This window comes from Lepidothrix coronata, unplaced genomic scaffold (assembly GCF_001604755.1).
Source record: "Lepidothrix coronata isolate B3197 unplaced genomic scaffold, Lepidothrix_coronata-1.0 Scaffold29, whole genome shotgun sequence".
Taxonomy (NCBI): domain Eukaryota; kingdom Metazoa; phylum Chordata; class Aves; order Passeriformes; family Pipridae; genus Lepidothrix; species Lepidothrix coronata.
This window is the reverse complement of record NW_016690209.1, coordinates 2,045,170-2,063,034: the sequence shown is the minus strand read 5'-3', so window position 1 is coordinate 2,063,034 and position 17,865 is coordinate 2,045,170. Positions and strand designations below refer to the sequence as shown.

Here is a 17,865-nt window from a genome sequence, read left to right as displayed (position 1 = left end):
GGCAGCAGGAGCAACCAGTTTGTTTCTCAATAATGTAGGATCTTAGAGAAAGCAGAAAGTGATACAGTTTTGATTTACTCAATGGAAGACAACTAGTAAGCAGATACTGCTATTAGATTTCTAAGCAGAAAAACAAACAAACTCCAAAACCCCTACCAGTGAAAAAGCCCACAGTTTTACTGAGATACTACATTTCTGTATGTAATAGATAGACTTCTATGAAACTAGTTGTGTGCAGAACAACCAGTAACTTCCAAAATACCAGAGCAACATCCAGTTCTATGTAACGGTTCAGCCTTCTGGAATACTAGAATATTCCATGGCTGTTATCCACAGTGATTTACTGTCTCCTGCCCTGTTCAACAAGTAAAGAAAAAAAGCCCTGGCATTTATCCTCTCTTAGAGTACAGCTATTTTCTCTCTTTAAAAATTAATCTATCCCTTTGCTAACCCCATCTTTTTTCCCTTTGCAATGCTAGGAGAAATGCAAGAATTGGGGAGGAGAAATGAGAACAAGATAGCATCATACAAAACAGATTTCAACAGCTACGTTAGTAGTTCCGACACTAAAAGATCCTCAGGCATAAGCCTGGGCAGTTCCCAGGTGAGGATGCTGCAGCACAAGAGAGCAGCACGTACCGAGTTCTCCACTGCTTTGCAGAGCCAAGATAGTTACAGGGGTTTCTCACCGTCTTGCACTTGCTGTAGTTGCTTACACTGGCGTAATGTCAGTCTCCCATCTCTGGGTACTCCCAAGGTCTTGCGCAGGAGCACTTAACGAAGCTGCTCCTCCCAAAATAGCCCAGGTGTTCCCTGTGCTCCCCGCAGCGCGGATGAGCCAAAGCGACTCCCCCTTTTCTCGGGCCCCGCCGCCCCAGCCCGCGGCTCTGCCCCGCACGGCGCCAAAAGCATCATAAACACTCCCGAAAACATCTGAAACCCAGGAGAGTCGAACATACTGGGAAACTCTCGGGCTGAAGGACAACCCGCCGCCTCCACGGGGTTTCCCCGGATAGTTGTTGCCGCCTCCTGGCACCCCCACGAACCCCCAGACCAGCGCAAAGCGATCGTGATCCTTCCCGCCGCCGCGCTTTCCCCCATTCCCATCCTCCGGGGCATCCGCGGAGCCCGGGAGTGGCCTGGGAGGGGCGGGGGGCAGACAACAACTTCCAGGCATGCGGCTGCGGGCGCCCCTTCGGGAGAACAAAGGCGGGGGCCGGCCGGGTCCGTCCCCGCACACCTCCCCCGCCGGGAGCTCCGCAGCCCGGACAAGAGCACAGGCAAAAAATGACACTTTTCTAAGCTTTGCTTGGCGCAAAGGCGCGTTTGGAAAACGTTCGCTCTGCCTGTTTTGCCCAAAGCTTTTTCTCCCGCCGGTTTTCCCTAAGGAGTCCCCAAAAACTGCTCGGGAGGGCTGCTCGGGCACTAACGAGGCCGTGGGGGGAGCGGCTGCCCCGTTCCCGGGGGCGCGTCCCCGTGTTGCAACCCAGGGCTGCGCGGAGAAACTCCCAGCCGGATTTGCGAGTTTCTTGGGTGAGAACAGTTGGGGGGGGGGGGGAAATCCCACACTTTTCCTGTAGAAAAAAAAAAACAGTTTGGAGAAATACGAAGCCGGGAGGGGCTGCTGGAACAAGGGGCGGGAGGAAACGGCACTGCTTTGAATGGGCTGTTTCACCGCAATGCTCGAGTCGCCGCGGGTTTTCCCTCCAAGGCTCAGGGCATGAGAAAGACCCTGAAAGGGCCACAAAAAGTTTGATATTTTTCCGCCTTTTTTTTTTTCTTAAACATAATCGACTGCCAGACAATCAGAGGTTTGGGGAGAATCTCCTAAAAGGCTACATGAACAGACATTAAAACTGCACTAAACTTTGCGTCTCGTTTATCACAGAAATTTGAAATCCCAAACCCCCGAAACGACTCTTCTTTCGGACGGGAGCGGAGCAGGCGCGTAGGGCGTTAATGGATGCGGTCTGCACCGAAACCTTGGAAACAAAGCAGTTGGAAAACTCGTTTGTCCAAAGCAGGGAACCGCAATTCCTGAAACGCGGATAAGTAAAACACCCTCCTCCCCCGAACAGACCAGCTCTTAAAATTCTCGAAGCCAGACAGAGGAGAGGGGAAAGAAGCATTTAGAAATTCGGAATATTTTCGCTAATTTTAATTACCCGGCTACTCGCTTTAGTCATCAGAGGAACGAATAACGCGGCTGCTCTTAGTTTAGAAAGCGGGAGGGGGAACGTGACGACGCCCGGCAGAGATTCCCGCACCTCACCTCCAAGACTGGCCGGCGAGCTGCTTTCTCCTGCGCTTCCTTCCTCGGGGAAGAGGGACCGGCCGGGCCGCGCTCCCCGGCAGCATATGGGCTCCCGGGCCCGGAGCCACCGGCTCCGCCCCCTCCCCGCGCCCGGCCCGGGCTCCCTCCTCGGCTCGGGTGTCCCACTGTTTGTAAACAGCCTGCCCCCCCGCGGCACTGCCGCCCTGGGCAGCATCCCTGCTCCCCAGGAGGTGGGGAGGGTGAGGCTGCTGTGTGTTGCGTGGGGAAACTGCGTCTTGCGACGACACTCGAAAGTGCTAAAAGTAACGCTGCTTAGAAGTTCGAAAGTACTTATATCTTAAAAACGTCTCACGTTCTTAAGTTTAGCTAATTGCTGCTCTAAGTCTCCGAGGTGCCAAATAACATCTTACTGCTAGGTAGTTAGTTTGCAGGTCACAGTGAAACTTATCTCACTTTTTTGTCGGAAATCTTCAGAGGGGTAAGAAAGAGAGTGATTTAGGGTTTCTTTTTCTCTTCTGCCTTCCCCACAAACCTTGGTGACTTCTTACACCACCTTAAGGGGAATGCCTGATTCACTGAAGGATCAATAGTAAGTCTCCATGGGTGGTAGACCGAGACAGAAGTATTTGAAAACCAAACCAAAGTAAGTGCTATGAATACGCCTTCTTTAAATACACTTTTGCAAACTTTTGCAATGAGAAAAAGTGGGTTAAAAAAAAGCACTCATTCAAATTCAGTTGAAAAGCCATTATAATGCTGTGCCTTGTATGGTTTCATAGAATCAGACAGATTTCTCACTCAACAAAATATCAAATACAAACCCATTGTGTATCTCCCATTCTTTCATATGACTGTGATTGATCTGAATCATTCCTGACCTCATCACTGACTTCACAGAAATTTTAACTATTGCATATCATGACAATTAGGGTCTGTTTGTCACTTTATAACCATAAATCTGACAACATCTTCGTGAGGCAAGGAATTGTTTTCTTTTCACACACAAGAGAGAAAATCAGAGATAGGAATACTGTTGTCAAGGTCATCCAGCAAAAGTAGAGCAAGGGTAAAATCAGAACAGCTAATGATCCCACAGAAGGATGTGTTGCTTTGCAATACAGGTTTTGTTTGGAGAAACTTCAAGGCCTATGGAGTTTTTCACTTAATCTCTCCTTTCTCTTCTTATACGTCTTAGTATGACTAAGTACTTTATAGCAGCCTTCCCAGATTTCTCTTTGTCTGTTTGATTCTCCAGTAAGACAAAATATAATTATTTACAATTGGCAGTTCATCTTAGAAGGAAAAGTTTGTAGATCATTGTGGAAATTTGACATGTTATCTAAGCAGTGTTTAAATCATAATAGAAATAACCTTATAAACCAAGCATCGTGCATTTTTCTTATCAGAATGATAATCACTGATTCTTTCCCTAGTTCACAAACGTAGGAGTTTTTCTTCCATAAGTTATTCTTCTTTCTTACTTTCAGTTATCATCTGTGCCTTATCTGTGTCTGGATAATGCAGCTCCCAGAAAATACAGCTTCAATGAGTCACATTTTCAAAATCAGGAGATACTTTTACAATGTAAGGTGTGTGTATGTGGAAGCATGATTCAGATATAATTACAAGTTTTGAAGAATTGGGTACACAGAAAGCAAAGTCAGAAGTATTTCAATTATTGAACAAGAGTGACTGCTTCTAATCAGCACTGCGAAGAGATTTAGTTTGGTATGACTGAGTTTGTCTTATAGTTATGTCCACTTTTTTCCTGAAAAGTGATATCTGCTCAAAGGATCAACAGCTTTTCCTTTGTGCTCACTTATGTCCCATCTTGATTGATCTGAATTTTCACCAATTTAAATGCAGCATCTCTGTCAGTCAAAGTAATCACACTTCCCCTCCCTCCCTCTTTCTCCTTTCTCCTTTCTCCTTTCCCCTTTCCCCCTTCCCTTTTCCCCTTTTCTTTGTCTTAAAACAAAATCCTGTAAGGGTCAGGTCCTCTGTTGAGATAAAATTTATTAAGAAATAAAGCTCTACCTCTTCTTTTTTTCCCCAGTGATGTTGGAAGGGAGGATTTTTCAACCTTTATTTGTTTATAAATTAGATCTTAAACATCCCATCTCAGCCATATCTTGCCCACTCAGCCCTGACAGCTGCAGACCAAGTTGCATCTCTAAACCAACAGGAAAGGAACCTGCACGATCAAGCTTACTACTCAGAAAAGCCCCTCACACGTGGTTTTCCACAGGAAACACCTACCCTGGGTGTGATTCTGGTGTTGTGCAGTGCTACAGCACACACAGGTTCAGGTCACAGAGATGTCTAGAGAGAGCAAAGTGGTTTATTGGGGCAAGGACTGATACTGGAGAACGGATGCAGGAGAGGGCAGCACGCACTTGAAGGGATGGGGACTTAGGCCGGCAGATTCCTTGTACCCATACAGCCATCCATCCCAGTTGGCCTCATGTCTGCCTGGAGACGTCAGGCCCAATATCAGTATAAATAATGAGTTGATAAGATTCAATAGAACAGGGAGAAATATTTAGATGTTATGGGTTTGTAGTGTGATCTGTAATTCCTGCAGGTTTGTGTTAAGCTGCTCTGCTCTTACTGTTTCATACTCTCAATATGAGCAACATGCTTTTAGCTATTCTTGCCCAGTGGAAGAGGAAGATAGGAGGGAAATTCTGTTAAACAATTTATTTCTCAAAAAGAAAGTAACACAGAAGCCTGCCTACCAATGAAGTATTTTCACAAGGAGGTTGGGATCAGAGATGTGTCATTTATTGCTTCTGAGCCTTTGAGTCTACAGGGAGCCCTGATGAACCTGCACAGTGCATTTGGAGAGGCTGTGACAGGTGCCTGTGTGGCCTAACTGTTGTGTTGTCCAGTGCAGCCCAGTATAGTCTGGGCCCAGAATTCATGAGAGGAGATGTTCAATCAATAGAAAGATGATCTAAAAATCCAAAAGAACAGTTCTGTTTGATAAGCGAAACCAGCATCTTTCTGTGTACCCATGAGATGTTTCTTGTATGAGAAATGTGATAGTCTTACACAACTACATGACTGTGCTTAGAGTGGAAGTATGAATGAGTTGGGCATTTTTGGTAAAATCACAAGAAGAGCAACCCTTTCTAGTTCATTTACACAAATGGCTGTAGGCTGCCTGTTACTGTAGCAAACTGACCAAATCCGTGGAGTCCTAATGACTGCATTCCTTAGTATCTTGTATGCATTAACTACATTACTGGGATAGTATTCAATTTATGTTCAGATGTTATTGTGGGGAGATGATCAGATGTTCTGTGGTATTATTTTATGAAAAGAAATGTGATTCATAGGTCTACTCTGATGTTTCATAATCAGTCTAAGCTCATTTAGGGCTGCTTCTGCCCCTTCTGCTTTCTCTTCCCACACGCACTCCATGTAGTCCTTTTGCATCCCTTGTACAGGGCTGGCAAGCATGCAGCTGAGATGACCTTTTTTTTCTTTCTTTCTTTTTGTGAGATTAGTTTTGAGTTGAGTCAACTCCTCTCGCTCAATTTACCTGAGTGTGCATGCTGGTGTACCCTTGCTGTCAAATGCAAGGAAGAGGGCAGGATGAAGTGAGTGGGAGCATGCGAAGGTGCATATTTGTTCCTTCATAGTAATGGAGTGGATAAACTGATCAAGAAACTCCACTCAAATAGTTGATATTGATGATCCCCATCAGATAAGAAAATTTGAAATATTTCTGTGGTTGATTGGCTTTGGATCTGACTCACCCATCATTTTTCTAGTCACCCTTGCAGCACTCTTTTCATGAGATGACTCCCCAGATCTTCCACATGGTGTTGATGTTCTCAGTGAGTTGTCAATGTGGCCTTGCAAGTGGTCACTTATAAGCACAGCAACATGTAAATTGAAGCGATGGGTGTGCAGTGGTAGGAGTGACAGTAGTGTTATTCATTTAATTTTCATTCATGTCTATTACTACTGAATAATAAGCTGGAAAATTGCAAGGCATTGGTGGGTTTGTACTCATATGTGGCATGTCACATAAGCAGCATAATCCCTGCTTTCTGAATTAAATCCTCATGAGACTGTAAGCTCTCCTAGAGCTTATATTCAGATAGAATTAACCTCATGAATGACCGGCTCTGGAGTTTGGGCTCAGAGGTATCATTTATGGGACTTGAATGAGAGTCAAGTTTAAGAATAAGGAGTGGCCTCAGCTATCACATATGCATGGAGCACTACTGTATACATGCAAAATAGTTTCCAAGCATGTACAAAGACCAAACTCACTGCTTGTCCTCTGAACATGCATTTAAAGTTTGCTTTACATGCTGAGGAAACCTGTGGAGCATCTGGGATCACTTCTGCACACCAGCAGCCAGCTGTCACTTTGCAAATTTGCATTCTGGAGGGTGCAACCTATGGGTCTATGCCTGAAGGTGTTTGTACCCTTAAATGACAGGTTCCAACTGCAGATTTGGATATGATTTAAATTTAAGAGTCCTTTAAATTCAGTGTATCTTAATATCTGAGTCAGGCCTACCCTCAGTGTTATTGATCTAACAAGGACTGGGGAGCTTCGTAAATCAGTCTGTGCATCACCCTGAACATAAAGTATATCACTGAATCATCAGGTTGTGTGGGTGGAGCAGGACAGCCCTTCTGCCCTGGGTAAAGAATTAGAAGCTATTTTCAGAATGAGAATATTGTGCCAGAGCACTATTCTAAATCAGCAATAGCAAAGTTGCACTGACATTAGGACTGGGAATTGCTAAATTTAGGTGTGGACTGGTGTCAAAAATAATAGTAGCTCAGGGAATGCTGCTGAAAGCTTTGGTGTCCAAGTGCTTGTTGTAATCGTCAGAGCTTCATGTGGCAGGAGAGAACTGAGGTTCCTGATTTTATTCACTATTGGCCTAAGGTGCAGTACTTCTACAGGAGGCAGAGATAAATATTAGAATCATAGAACAGTGTGGGTTGGAACAGACTCAAAGATCATTTAGTCCAACTCCCTACCATGGGCAGGGAGCCTTCTACTAAACCAGATTGCTCAGAGCCCCATCCAGCCTGGCCATGAACACTTCCAGGAATGGGGCATCCACAGCTTCTCTGGGCAGTCTGTGCTAGTGCCTCACCACCCTCACAGTAAAGGATTTCCTTGTGATATCTGATCTAAATCTACCCTCTGTCAGTTTAAAACCATTGCCCCTTGTGTTGTCACTACAGATCTTAGAAAATTCCTCTCTCTTATCAGTCTCCTGTACATTTTGAAAGGCCATAAAAAGGTCTTCCTGGAGCCTTCTCTTTTCCAGACTGGACAACCCCAAAAAAGGGAAATTATTTGCCCCTTTTATATGGCATATGTAGGATCCATTGCAAAGGTTTCCATACAGTGTATAAATGGAAGATATAGCAAATTTCATAATATAATGTAACATAACATAAAACTTCTATTACAATGGAAAGAAGGTGATTCTGGTGAGTGGTTGAGACATAAGTATTACAGTAGAACCCCAACAACGTGTCTTTCCAGTCTAATTTCCAGTTTTATGAAAACTTTCACCTGGTAGAGGGGAAGAATTTGAAGCCTACATTTTAAAAGAGAAGCTGTGGTCTTGATTTTATTGATAGGCACAGAGAGCTGGGTTTTTTACCAGACTTAATGAAAGTGCAGTCAGCAGGAGAAATTTCAAGAGGCCACAAGCCATTTCTTGTTTGCCATCGTCTCTTTCAACTTTTACTAAATCTTTGTTTTCAGAGAAGGTTCCCTGTTGGGCAGATTGGCTCCAGCACTTACAAGTCTAATTACAGCCTAAAGGGTTGGGAAGATCTTTGAAGTGAAGTGTATGCTGCCATGTAGGGAGATCTGGCTGCTGATAGAAATCTGTGTAGAATAGCAAGAGGAGATGTATTCCTACTATAGTTCCAAATAGTTCTGGGAACTGGGAAAATTATTATGAACAGGAGAAAAAAAATTCTTCTTATTATAATACAATAGTTTACTGAGAATACTGGAGGCTTCTTGAAGTCCTTGTGTCCTTGCTCCTAAAGAATCTGGGAGGTAGAGAAAAGCTGAAATAAGCACTCTCAATATTCGCATGTTTTCTTACAAAATTTGCACTTTAATCGAATATCAAAGAGGATTAAGCAGTCACTCCTGCTATTATCTCTCATACCTGCTTTCTATTGGAGACTAAGGTTATTTTAATACTCTTCAGAAATTCCAGGAATTCTTCAACTTGTTTTCTGTGCTGTTGTTCTGCTGCCTGTTGGCTCTGGGCAGGCTCCTGGAATGCAGCTGGCCACATGCACATCCTGGATGGTTGGTTTGGTTTAGGCCCATGGGGTGATTAGGATCAGAGGTATCTTCTGTCCTGCCCTCTGTCACAGGAATGTGTGTGCTCCACTTGAAAAGCATTGGAAACTTCTGCAAACACGTAGTCAATGAGGGGCAATCTGCACCCTCTTCCTGCTTCTTCTGCCCACCTAGGACATGACTAAAGGTCTGCTCTCTCCCACCCCCTGATCCAACTCAGGGTTTACAGAGCACATGCAAATAAAGGCAGCTTTGTTTTGGCCTAGGACTGGATGTATCTTCTCTGAAGAAGCGCACGTGGGCCCAAAGACTTCTACGGTTGTTTCTCCCCTAACTGTAACTCTGTCACCTCTCCATAAAAACCCCTTTGTTCTGACACAGCAAGTCCTTGGCATTTCTGTATTTGTGTGAAGGACACCTTGAAATCCCAAGTAACAGGCACAAGCCAAGGAGCGGAGGATGTTAGCCCTCTTATCACTGCCAAGCTGATGGATGAGGAAAGACAAGGAGAGGCACTGGTGTGATTTTACAGCACCTCAGTTCAAATGGTGCAGCCTTCTCTTTAAAGGGCAGTGCAGTGACTGTCTCCAGGCTAAGAAATCATGGAAACAAACTAGGAGCAATCACACCTCTCAGAGTGTAAAATTCTTCAGTCAGTTGCCAAAGCCTTCCCCTTGCACATTCATGCCAGTTCCAATGAAATCTGCTCTGAAACTGATATGTAGTTAAAAACACGCATCTTCTGTGTGTCAATTAGCTCATGCAGGAGTGCCGAGCACTTCTCATTGTTATTTACAGCAGCACAAAGAGCACGATCATGTTGCCTAATCAGATGTCAGTGACTTGCACCCACACTGGGCTGATCTAAATAATTGTATGGTTTGCAGGACAGCAGCAGGCAGGACAGGGCAGATGGGAAATCACTCAGTCCTGTGTAGCTAGTGATGCAATGGAGCAGTGATTTATCAACTGCACGGGGCAGTAAATCACTGCTGACTTTACTTCCTGCATTTAACAAGCTGCTTATTAACTGGGAATTTAATAACTAGGTTTGGAAGATTTGTTACATATTCATGTTTAGAATTCTGTGTTTACTTCTGAAAATTCATGTAGACCTTTTTCATGCAGCAGGAACATTCTTTCCTCATATGAGTCCAAACAGGAATTCTATTTTATACAGTATCACTTGTCTGTCAAGTAGATCCTCTGCAGGTCCTGCAGAATTCCTGTGCATATCCAAATTATTCAACACACTGTTGCTGATCTTTCTCTGTAGCCTCTATATGGAAAGCATTGATACTTTATTTGCATCTCTGGTTATTACAGATGTGTCTTCAAATGCTGTTCTCTGGTTAATAGCCATGTTGGGCAAACTAGCATGGACAGTCTTGTCTTTATGTCATCTGACCTGAATTACAACTAAATAATGTGGCCCCGAGCATGCTCTTCTTTGTAAAAATGCTGAAGTTCTATTTGTCTGTGCTAGCTCCCCCACTAGGACTGTCAGGCCAGACTTACTGTGTGGCCAGAGGACACCAAGAGCTCCAACCTTTGTAGTAGCTGTGCCTGGTGTGTGTTTACCTCTTCCAGTCAGCACTGCAACTGCACCCAGCCCCAATTCTACATACAAACACTGGAGAGGTGAACTAGGCATTTCCCACGTAGGCAAGGCTTGTGTAAGACCTGTAACAGCCACTGGGGCTGATAAACCAAGCTCCCTATTCTTTTTGGGGAAAAAAGAGAGGAATGGCAGTCCTGAATGAGCCCAGAAATCGATCTGTCCCATTGTATTATCTTGGACATTGGCTATTAGCAGCCGTTTAGAGAAGAAGGTAAGAAATCCAAATGCTGGGTAATATCCTCCCAATTTCTTGCAATCTGCAATTGTGAGAGATTCCTGTAAAGTGGCCCTGTGAACACCCTCTCCAACTGTAACCTACACTTCTGTAAAGCTGCTTTCTAAATATCTTCCAACAGACAGTCTCTCTCTGTTTCTCTAAGTTTATCATTAAATTCTGCAAGCAGTATTTCAGAGGTCTGGCAGACAGGATTGTCCAAAGTACAGTTTAGTAAATGGATGTGGATGTTGCCAAGAGCTGTGATTCCCAGTCACTGCTGGGTGGAGTGTGGTAGTTGCAGATGGCAGGATCCTTGCCCGCCCCTCTGTCCCAGATTACCACTGCAGAGCAAGCATGACACACAGAAGAGGGATGCTTGCTCCTCAGCCATGGCAGTTCATAACTTACTGACTGAGGTAAATGTGTCAAGAAGAGATTAACTAAAACAGAATATGTGTTCCAGTTGTTCCCATAAGCTCTATTTTAGCTTGTCAGAATTTTTGCTCCCTGTTCTATTCCCATTGTCACATAAATTACACCTTGGTTTATTTCCCCTGAGCCTCACAGAATACTGATTCTTGAGGACATTTAAAAGCAGGGCATATCCAAGAGATCTACCAGAGTTTGGGCTGGAGGACTATAGAATATAAGTCTGGCAAACTGATGTGTCCTATTACAGGGAGAAGTAGATTTAGGAGGATGGAGTTTCCTTAGGGTCATATGACAGACTGAAATCATAGAACCACAGAATCATTTTGGTTGGAAAGGACCTATAAGATCATTTAATCCAACGATTAATGCAGCATTGCCAAGTCCACCACTAAACCAAGTCTCCACGTGCCACATCTACATATCTTTTAAATACCTCCAGGGGTGGTGACTCCACCACTTCCCTGGGCAGCCTGTTCCAGTGCTTGAAATACAGGCCCTCAAAGGACGAGGCATCTTCACCAAATCCATCCCCTCCCTTCCAAGTGCAACATGACCTTCTCTGGTCTGCCCTTTCCAACATAAACTCATTAATTTTAATAAAACCAATTCCTCATTCTACCCAAATGGCCTTCTGAAGTCTCACAGAACAAAGCTATCGAAGTCAGATGTGCTATGAGAATCAAAACCGCTGAAGCTCTTCTGGTCATCCAGCAGAGTGGGCCCTTCATGATAGAATGTGTGTTCCCTTTTGCAAGAAGTGAACAATAGTTTCATGTTCAGCTTCTCTATCCCAATCCGAAAAGGGCTCTGTATGGCACAAAATGTCCTCGCAGGAAGGGAATGAGTGAGTACCACAGGCATGAGAGATGTTAGTCACAAGACCTAATGGAGGTGCTCTGGAGTAAGACATTAGGGTGGTGTAGGAATCTGTGTGGAGCAGAGTCACTGATGCCTAAATCCTTCTCTATCCCACCAAGATAACACCAGCGAGGACACCCACCTGAGATTGCACAGAATTCTGGAGTCTGTAGGCATGGTTCAGGTTCACTTACAGCCCGAGCTCTAGTAGTCAACATGAATTCTCAGTATAAATATTTCCCACTAAGGTTCATTTAACCTACTCTTGGGTTTTATTTTATTGGTTTTGTCTGTTTGACAGTTTCGGGGTTTTACCACAGTAACTTTTGCTGTTATTAAGAAAGTCCTTTTCAAGTACTGTGCTTTACCACTCTGCATGGGAAAATCCACAGCACTGTCAGCCCTTATCAGATTTCTTGCTCAATGAGGTCAACTGGTGTTTGGATATTATTGTATTGTGTCTACAAAGGAATGGAAAAAATACTCTACATGTAATCTGAAAGTAGTTGCGGTCTTAAAAATCAGGTTAAGCATAGAAAAAAAGGTGTTAAATATTTTTTGCTAAAGTCAGAAACTATTACATATCTAGAGATCTTTTACTTGCTCTGTTTCCAACTTCTAAGAAAAAAGCAGACAGGAAAGAAATTGCTTCCAGGACGCAGAAACCCTGTGAATTTCCCACACCGGTAGGACATGCAAAATTCAGAGTGCTTAGTTTCAAGGGTCTTAGCTTTTAAATATTGGCCTGGACTGTATGTTCTAGTCCTTACTAGCTAGAAACAAGAATGAGGGTAAATCTAAATATAAGTATATTAATAATATTTTTTTAGTTTTTAGACATATATATATATACACTTATATTTTTACATTTTATAAAACAATGAGCTTCCTTCATTGGCTGGTAATCTTGAGTGCTCATAATGGCTTCAGTTGAACAGATCAAATCCATTCTTAAGCAAGTGTAGTGAAGAATTATTTCTTTCTCTCTTGCCCTCACTTTAAGCCCTTTATGCAATATACTTTGCTGCCATACTAGATCTCTCTGGCTCTAAGAAATCAGCTGGTCTGCTTTTGATTGGGTAATGTTTCTAAGGAAGAGTATTGAGATTTGAGTAATTAAGTTAAATCTGTGGCCTACATGTAAATATCCATAATCTCAAGCAAACAAAGAATTATGAGAAATTACACGGAAGTCTGCACAGTGTGGAAGCAGCCTGTTAACCTGCAATGTCTGGGTTGCATCAGATATTTTACAAGCAAGTATGTGTAGCAGCTTCTGTGGATATCAATCTGCTGGCATCCTACAGATTGTCTGTTGTATTTAGCAACAACCTTGCTAAAATACAACCTAATACTAATACCACTTAGCAGTTATAGCTAGTAGTAGGTTTGATCTATAAATTATTCACCTGCTTTTAGCTAATTGATTACTCAATGTTGAGATAGCAGAGAGCTAAATAAATCTTTATCATTGAATAGAAATGGTGCAGCTGCAAGGTTAAAATCGCAAGGTGGGTCTGATGGGTAGTTCACAAATATGGGTAGTTGACAGATATTTACACAGCTACGTGGCCTGTTATTTTGGCCACAGTAAGTACCAAGCTGCAGCATCTACATCAGCTAAAGCTCAGATTTGGGTCCAGAGCTGCTTCATTCAGTGTAGATGCACAGCTGAGCTGAGAGACAACTCCTGCATGACTTTTAGTCCTCTATTCATATTATTCCTTTTGGTAGGTGATTTAATTAATTTGCCTCTCCATTAACAACTATTCCTATAATGTAGGTCAACTAATTAAGATATATAAAAATATTTCCCCAAGGTCATTTGTTTTGGGAACAATGAATGTGGGACAATTCCTTATATATAAATAGTTCAGATCACTTCAGAAGAAGCAAAATATTATAAATTGTGACTTTGGTGGTGAAATACATTTCTAACAAAGATGCAGTCCTTCTGCTCAGAACAATTTCCATAATAGGTGGAGCAAATCCATTTGACATTGCAGCAGAACAGGATCACCGAGGCAGGCAATTACAATATCTTCAGGGGGCACTAGTTTTCAGATGAGATGGAGCATACTACATAAATCCCCATGTTTCTCAAATTTAGTTAGCTGGGGTTTGTTTGCAGCCATGAAAGTTACTTCAAGAACAGTCATTGTTCTTTCAAGGCATTGCTCTCATTTGAAAAAAAATTGAGTATATGGCAGAGAAACAAAAAATGTTTTCTATATCAACTAACAAATACAAACAAATGTTCTTAGGTCCAGAATGATTTTTTATTCCACTTTAGGAGGTAAAGTACAACGATTGACTCATTACTCAAATTTCACTTGAGCTGTTGCACAACCTCACCTGAGAATACTTTTCAACAGGAAAAAGCACTTTTAGCACTGTGGGAAATGAAAAATGATTCCTCTTAAACGTAATTATGTAGATGGAATGGAAGTTTCCTCTACACAGCAGCTCCATGTTGTCATTTCTTTTGATTCCATAGCACCAAGATAATTTTGAGATTTTAAGATTAGACCAGTCTTAGAATTTCTTGTAGTGATTTTTAATTCAAAACTGGATGTGTTGTTTATAGCTGATTCTGCTTCTACTGGAACAGCGAGATTTTCACCATTTGATCCCTACAAAAAAGATACCAATGCAAAAAATATAATTTTGTTATATTTTATTTACATTTGGAAATAGAAATTTCACAGCACTTGAAACTAACCAGAGTGTTGGGACAAAAAGGTCTTTAACACTGTGCTCACTTTTCACTCTCGCTTCTCCTAAGTCCAACTCTATCCAATGTTGATATTTATTCTAAGGTTATGTATCCATTGTACTGTACACAGGTTCATTCAGTCCTTTCTCTTGTTTTTGAAGCCTCAGGTATTGAAAGAGCCCAGGTATTTTCAATTTAAGTAGACATCTATCTATATTAGATACATTTATAAAAGTGGTGGGTGGGGTTTTTTTAAATTAGTTTAATAAATTCCACTGAGTATTTTGCTCTTGCACACTCATATTCTGCTATTTCAGCTGTTGAACATAGTAACTTTTCATCTTCTAGGCACCATGCATTTTTGCAGGACAGATACAGAGTACTCATGCACAAGGGCCACTTTTGCTGGCTCCACATCTGTCATGCAGACAGGTTTTCTGCACCACTGTAATTTTGAAGCACCAGTTATGATTTGTAGTGGGGTTTCTTTTCAGAAAAGCTCATCATGGTTTAATTCTATTTGATGGCTCCAATTCCTCTTCTGGGAAAAGACCCCTTATCAGGACATGCACCTGTGATAGCAAATCCTGGCATAGAAACAAGATCTGTGAGTGGAGGTGAGCCAGTGAGTTTGTTAGAGAAGCAGCACAGCTATGGAAACAAAAATCCTGAACTAGTTTGTGTTGCCATCTGAGCAGGATGCACAAATAGTAACTGTATGAGCACAAAGCAATTGAGATTTATTCAGAGGAGATATTAATAGGTTGTGGTAATCTCTAGATGTTATTTCTGCTTAGTCTTGCATTATATTAGATGGGGTCTTTTAAGGCAGCTCATAGCACAGCAGAGAAACCATCTGACACTGCTCCTACCAAAATCATTGTGATATAGACTTGCAGAATGACCTGACGCCTCTGGGGAGCTTGTCCAGCCATTCAATTATATTTCCTTTTTCTTCTGTTATTGAAGAAGAAAGAAGGAGAAAGAGTTATTGACATAAAATGGTCTGGTATGTGTCTGTTTTATGGTCACTGGGGTGATGACCTTCCCAGCAGTGTGCTCTCTGTTACCAGAGGAAGCCAGCTCAGATAAATACCTATTGAGAGAGTTTTGTTGCAAAGGGCAATGCAGTGCAGGGTAACTTTATATTTAGTTAACAACATTGATAATTGCTATTTGTACTGTTCATGGCAATATAAATAGCTAAGTTTGATCTAAATGTCAGCACAGGCAGGGGCAGATAGAGAAATGCATGGCTGTAAGTGAAGGGTGCTAATTAATACCAGAGTTTACCTCATTTTCAAGGTTTCACTTATGACCTTGGCTAAAAACAAGTCTCTTCTCAATGCTTTGATGTCCATTGCAGTTCCTACATTCTCACCCTTGTTGAAAGGAATTCTTTGTGCAATTATTTTTTTTCTTCACTCCAGCATGTCATGACTAACTTGCCGGATGTCAAAGAGAGCACTAGTAACAAAGCAGAAATAGTTTTCCTGTTATTTTCTCCTTTCTTTTCATCCTTATTGTGCTTCTCAAAGCTAGGAGTGGTGGAGACTTGCTCAATGTGTGAGATCTCAGTAGTGCTGCAGGATGCCATGGCTGCTGAAGCAAGAATAACCTGCCCAAAGGAAACCCATGTGAAATCCCACTTGTGGGAAACGTGGTCTTAGTGTAGCCAAGGCTATGATGTTTCATTAGAAACCGAGATCAATCACTCAACGAAACGTGAACTAGTTCATGCATTTAATTTTGTTCCATAACAAGAAATTTCCTTTGCTGGAGGAACATCTGACAATATTGTATCAAGGAGCCTGTGTGTGATCCCTGCCACAACCACGTCCTAACTCTGCCAAGTGATGGTGGCAGCAGACGCCCTGCCATACAGAGTTCTTTGCCAGGTCAGTGGTGGCTGAGCCCCCTCTTCTAGGACACAGGAGAAAAGCTGGCCTTGATCTCCTGAGCAGTGTTTCACTATTTCCACACCAGGAAAGCTGGTGAGTCAGGTACTATTGGGACAAGAGTATTCCACCTTTGGCAAATTCTTCTAATTTGGTGAGTTTATTTGTTTCTTTAGGGAAAGTATACTCGAGTGGAATGAAGATTTACTGGCAACAAGGATGCCTACAGATAGGACCTTAGGGTTTTCTCAGATTCCGTGGAAAACTTAGACTTTCAGGTCAGATGCCTAATCCTTTACCATCCCTGTTGAGATGGCCTGTTTGCTTGAGAATGATCCTGGTGAGGAACTATCCTTGTGAGAGCTACCCATAAAATTCAGCCAACTCAGTTTTGTTGTCTTTGGACTGCTGCCACACAAACTTCCTAGTCTTGTAAAATGTCTCTGAAATGAGACACACCTCACACATCCCAGTTACACTAGAAATGACTTCTAACCTAGTCATGCATGTCAAAGGGGAAAAGGGAGTTGGAAGGACTGCCTGTGACAATAGTCCTGTCAATTGCTGTATCATATTTCCCTTAAACATGATCCTTGCAGCAGGTGTGTGCTGAGTTCCCCTTGCTGCCCCATGACAGTCACCGAGGTCAGCAGCTCCAGCAGTGGCACACTCGACAGTGGAACAGAAACTGTAGAGTTTTTAGACATGTCTCTCTCACAGTGGAAAGTGCACAAGGTGGAGTTTCCCAAACTGGAGAAACCACAGGGAGAGCAGAGAGAGTCACCAGGAGCCCACAGCTGGAGCAGGAGCGGCTGATGGGACCTGAGTGTGGCCAGGAGCAATGGCAGCCAAGTCTCTCCAGCCTTTCTTCTATAAAAGAAACTCCCGGAGAATGGCAGCAACCAGGAGTGCTACAAACAGAGTGGGCAAACAGGGCCTGGCATGACAGTTCATGCAGCAGTTTGCACAGCAGGGTGTGAAGGGTGGGCTAGTGAGGTCCTTCTGTCTGCTGTCTCAGTGGAGGTCAGGGATGGAGATCCATGTGGGAGCAAAGACCCAAGCGTTAATGATGAGTTAGAAACCACAGAAATGCCTGAGAATGGTTATGTAGGAATTAGTGCTTCTCCCCTCAAAAAGGTAGTGGGATCAGTAGCCCAGCTGAAGTACATCTACACCAGTGCACACAGCATGGGCAACAGACAGGAGGAGCTGGAAGTCACCATTCCCAGAGGGATTTAGTCGTATGTAGATGTGACAACTGGGGACACGGTTTAGTAGTGGACTTGGCAGTGCTGATTTAAGAGTTGGACTCTGTGATCTTAAAGGCCTTTACAATTCTATGACATAAACAATTCTGTGACATCCCAGAAGAGATGAGCTTTTCCCATTTCACCCCTCATGTCTTGATATGAATCACATCTAGGCTGTTAGACTATCTCAAATGCCATTAAATTCCTTGTGCCGTATAGTGAGCTCTCTACTTCACCATTTCCCAACCCAGCATGGTCACACAGCATAAAAGTGTCTCCTTTAAA

The 17,865-nt window shown here is 42.9% G+C and overlaps 1 protein-coding gene across 1 annotated transcript in view; it reads left to right on the top strand.

Moving 5' to 3' along the window:
• Window positions 1–1,175: 1,175 nt before the first annotated feature.
• LOC108495124 (guanine nucleotide exchange factor DBS-like) overlaps window positions 1,176–17,865 on the top strand; it is a 61,248-nt gene continuing 44,558 nt past the window's right edge. Inside the window, exons 1-2 of the mRNA XM_017810446.1 lie at window positions 1,176–1,533; window positions 2,183–2,441. Of these exons, the coding sequence (XP_017665935.1) occupies window positions 1,176–1,533; window positions 2,183–2,441 (617 nt within the window). The remainder of the gene's footprint in view (window positions 1,534–2,182; window positions 2,442–17,865) is intronic.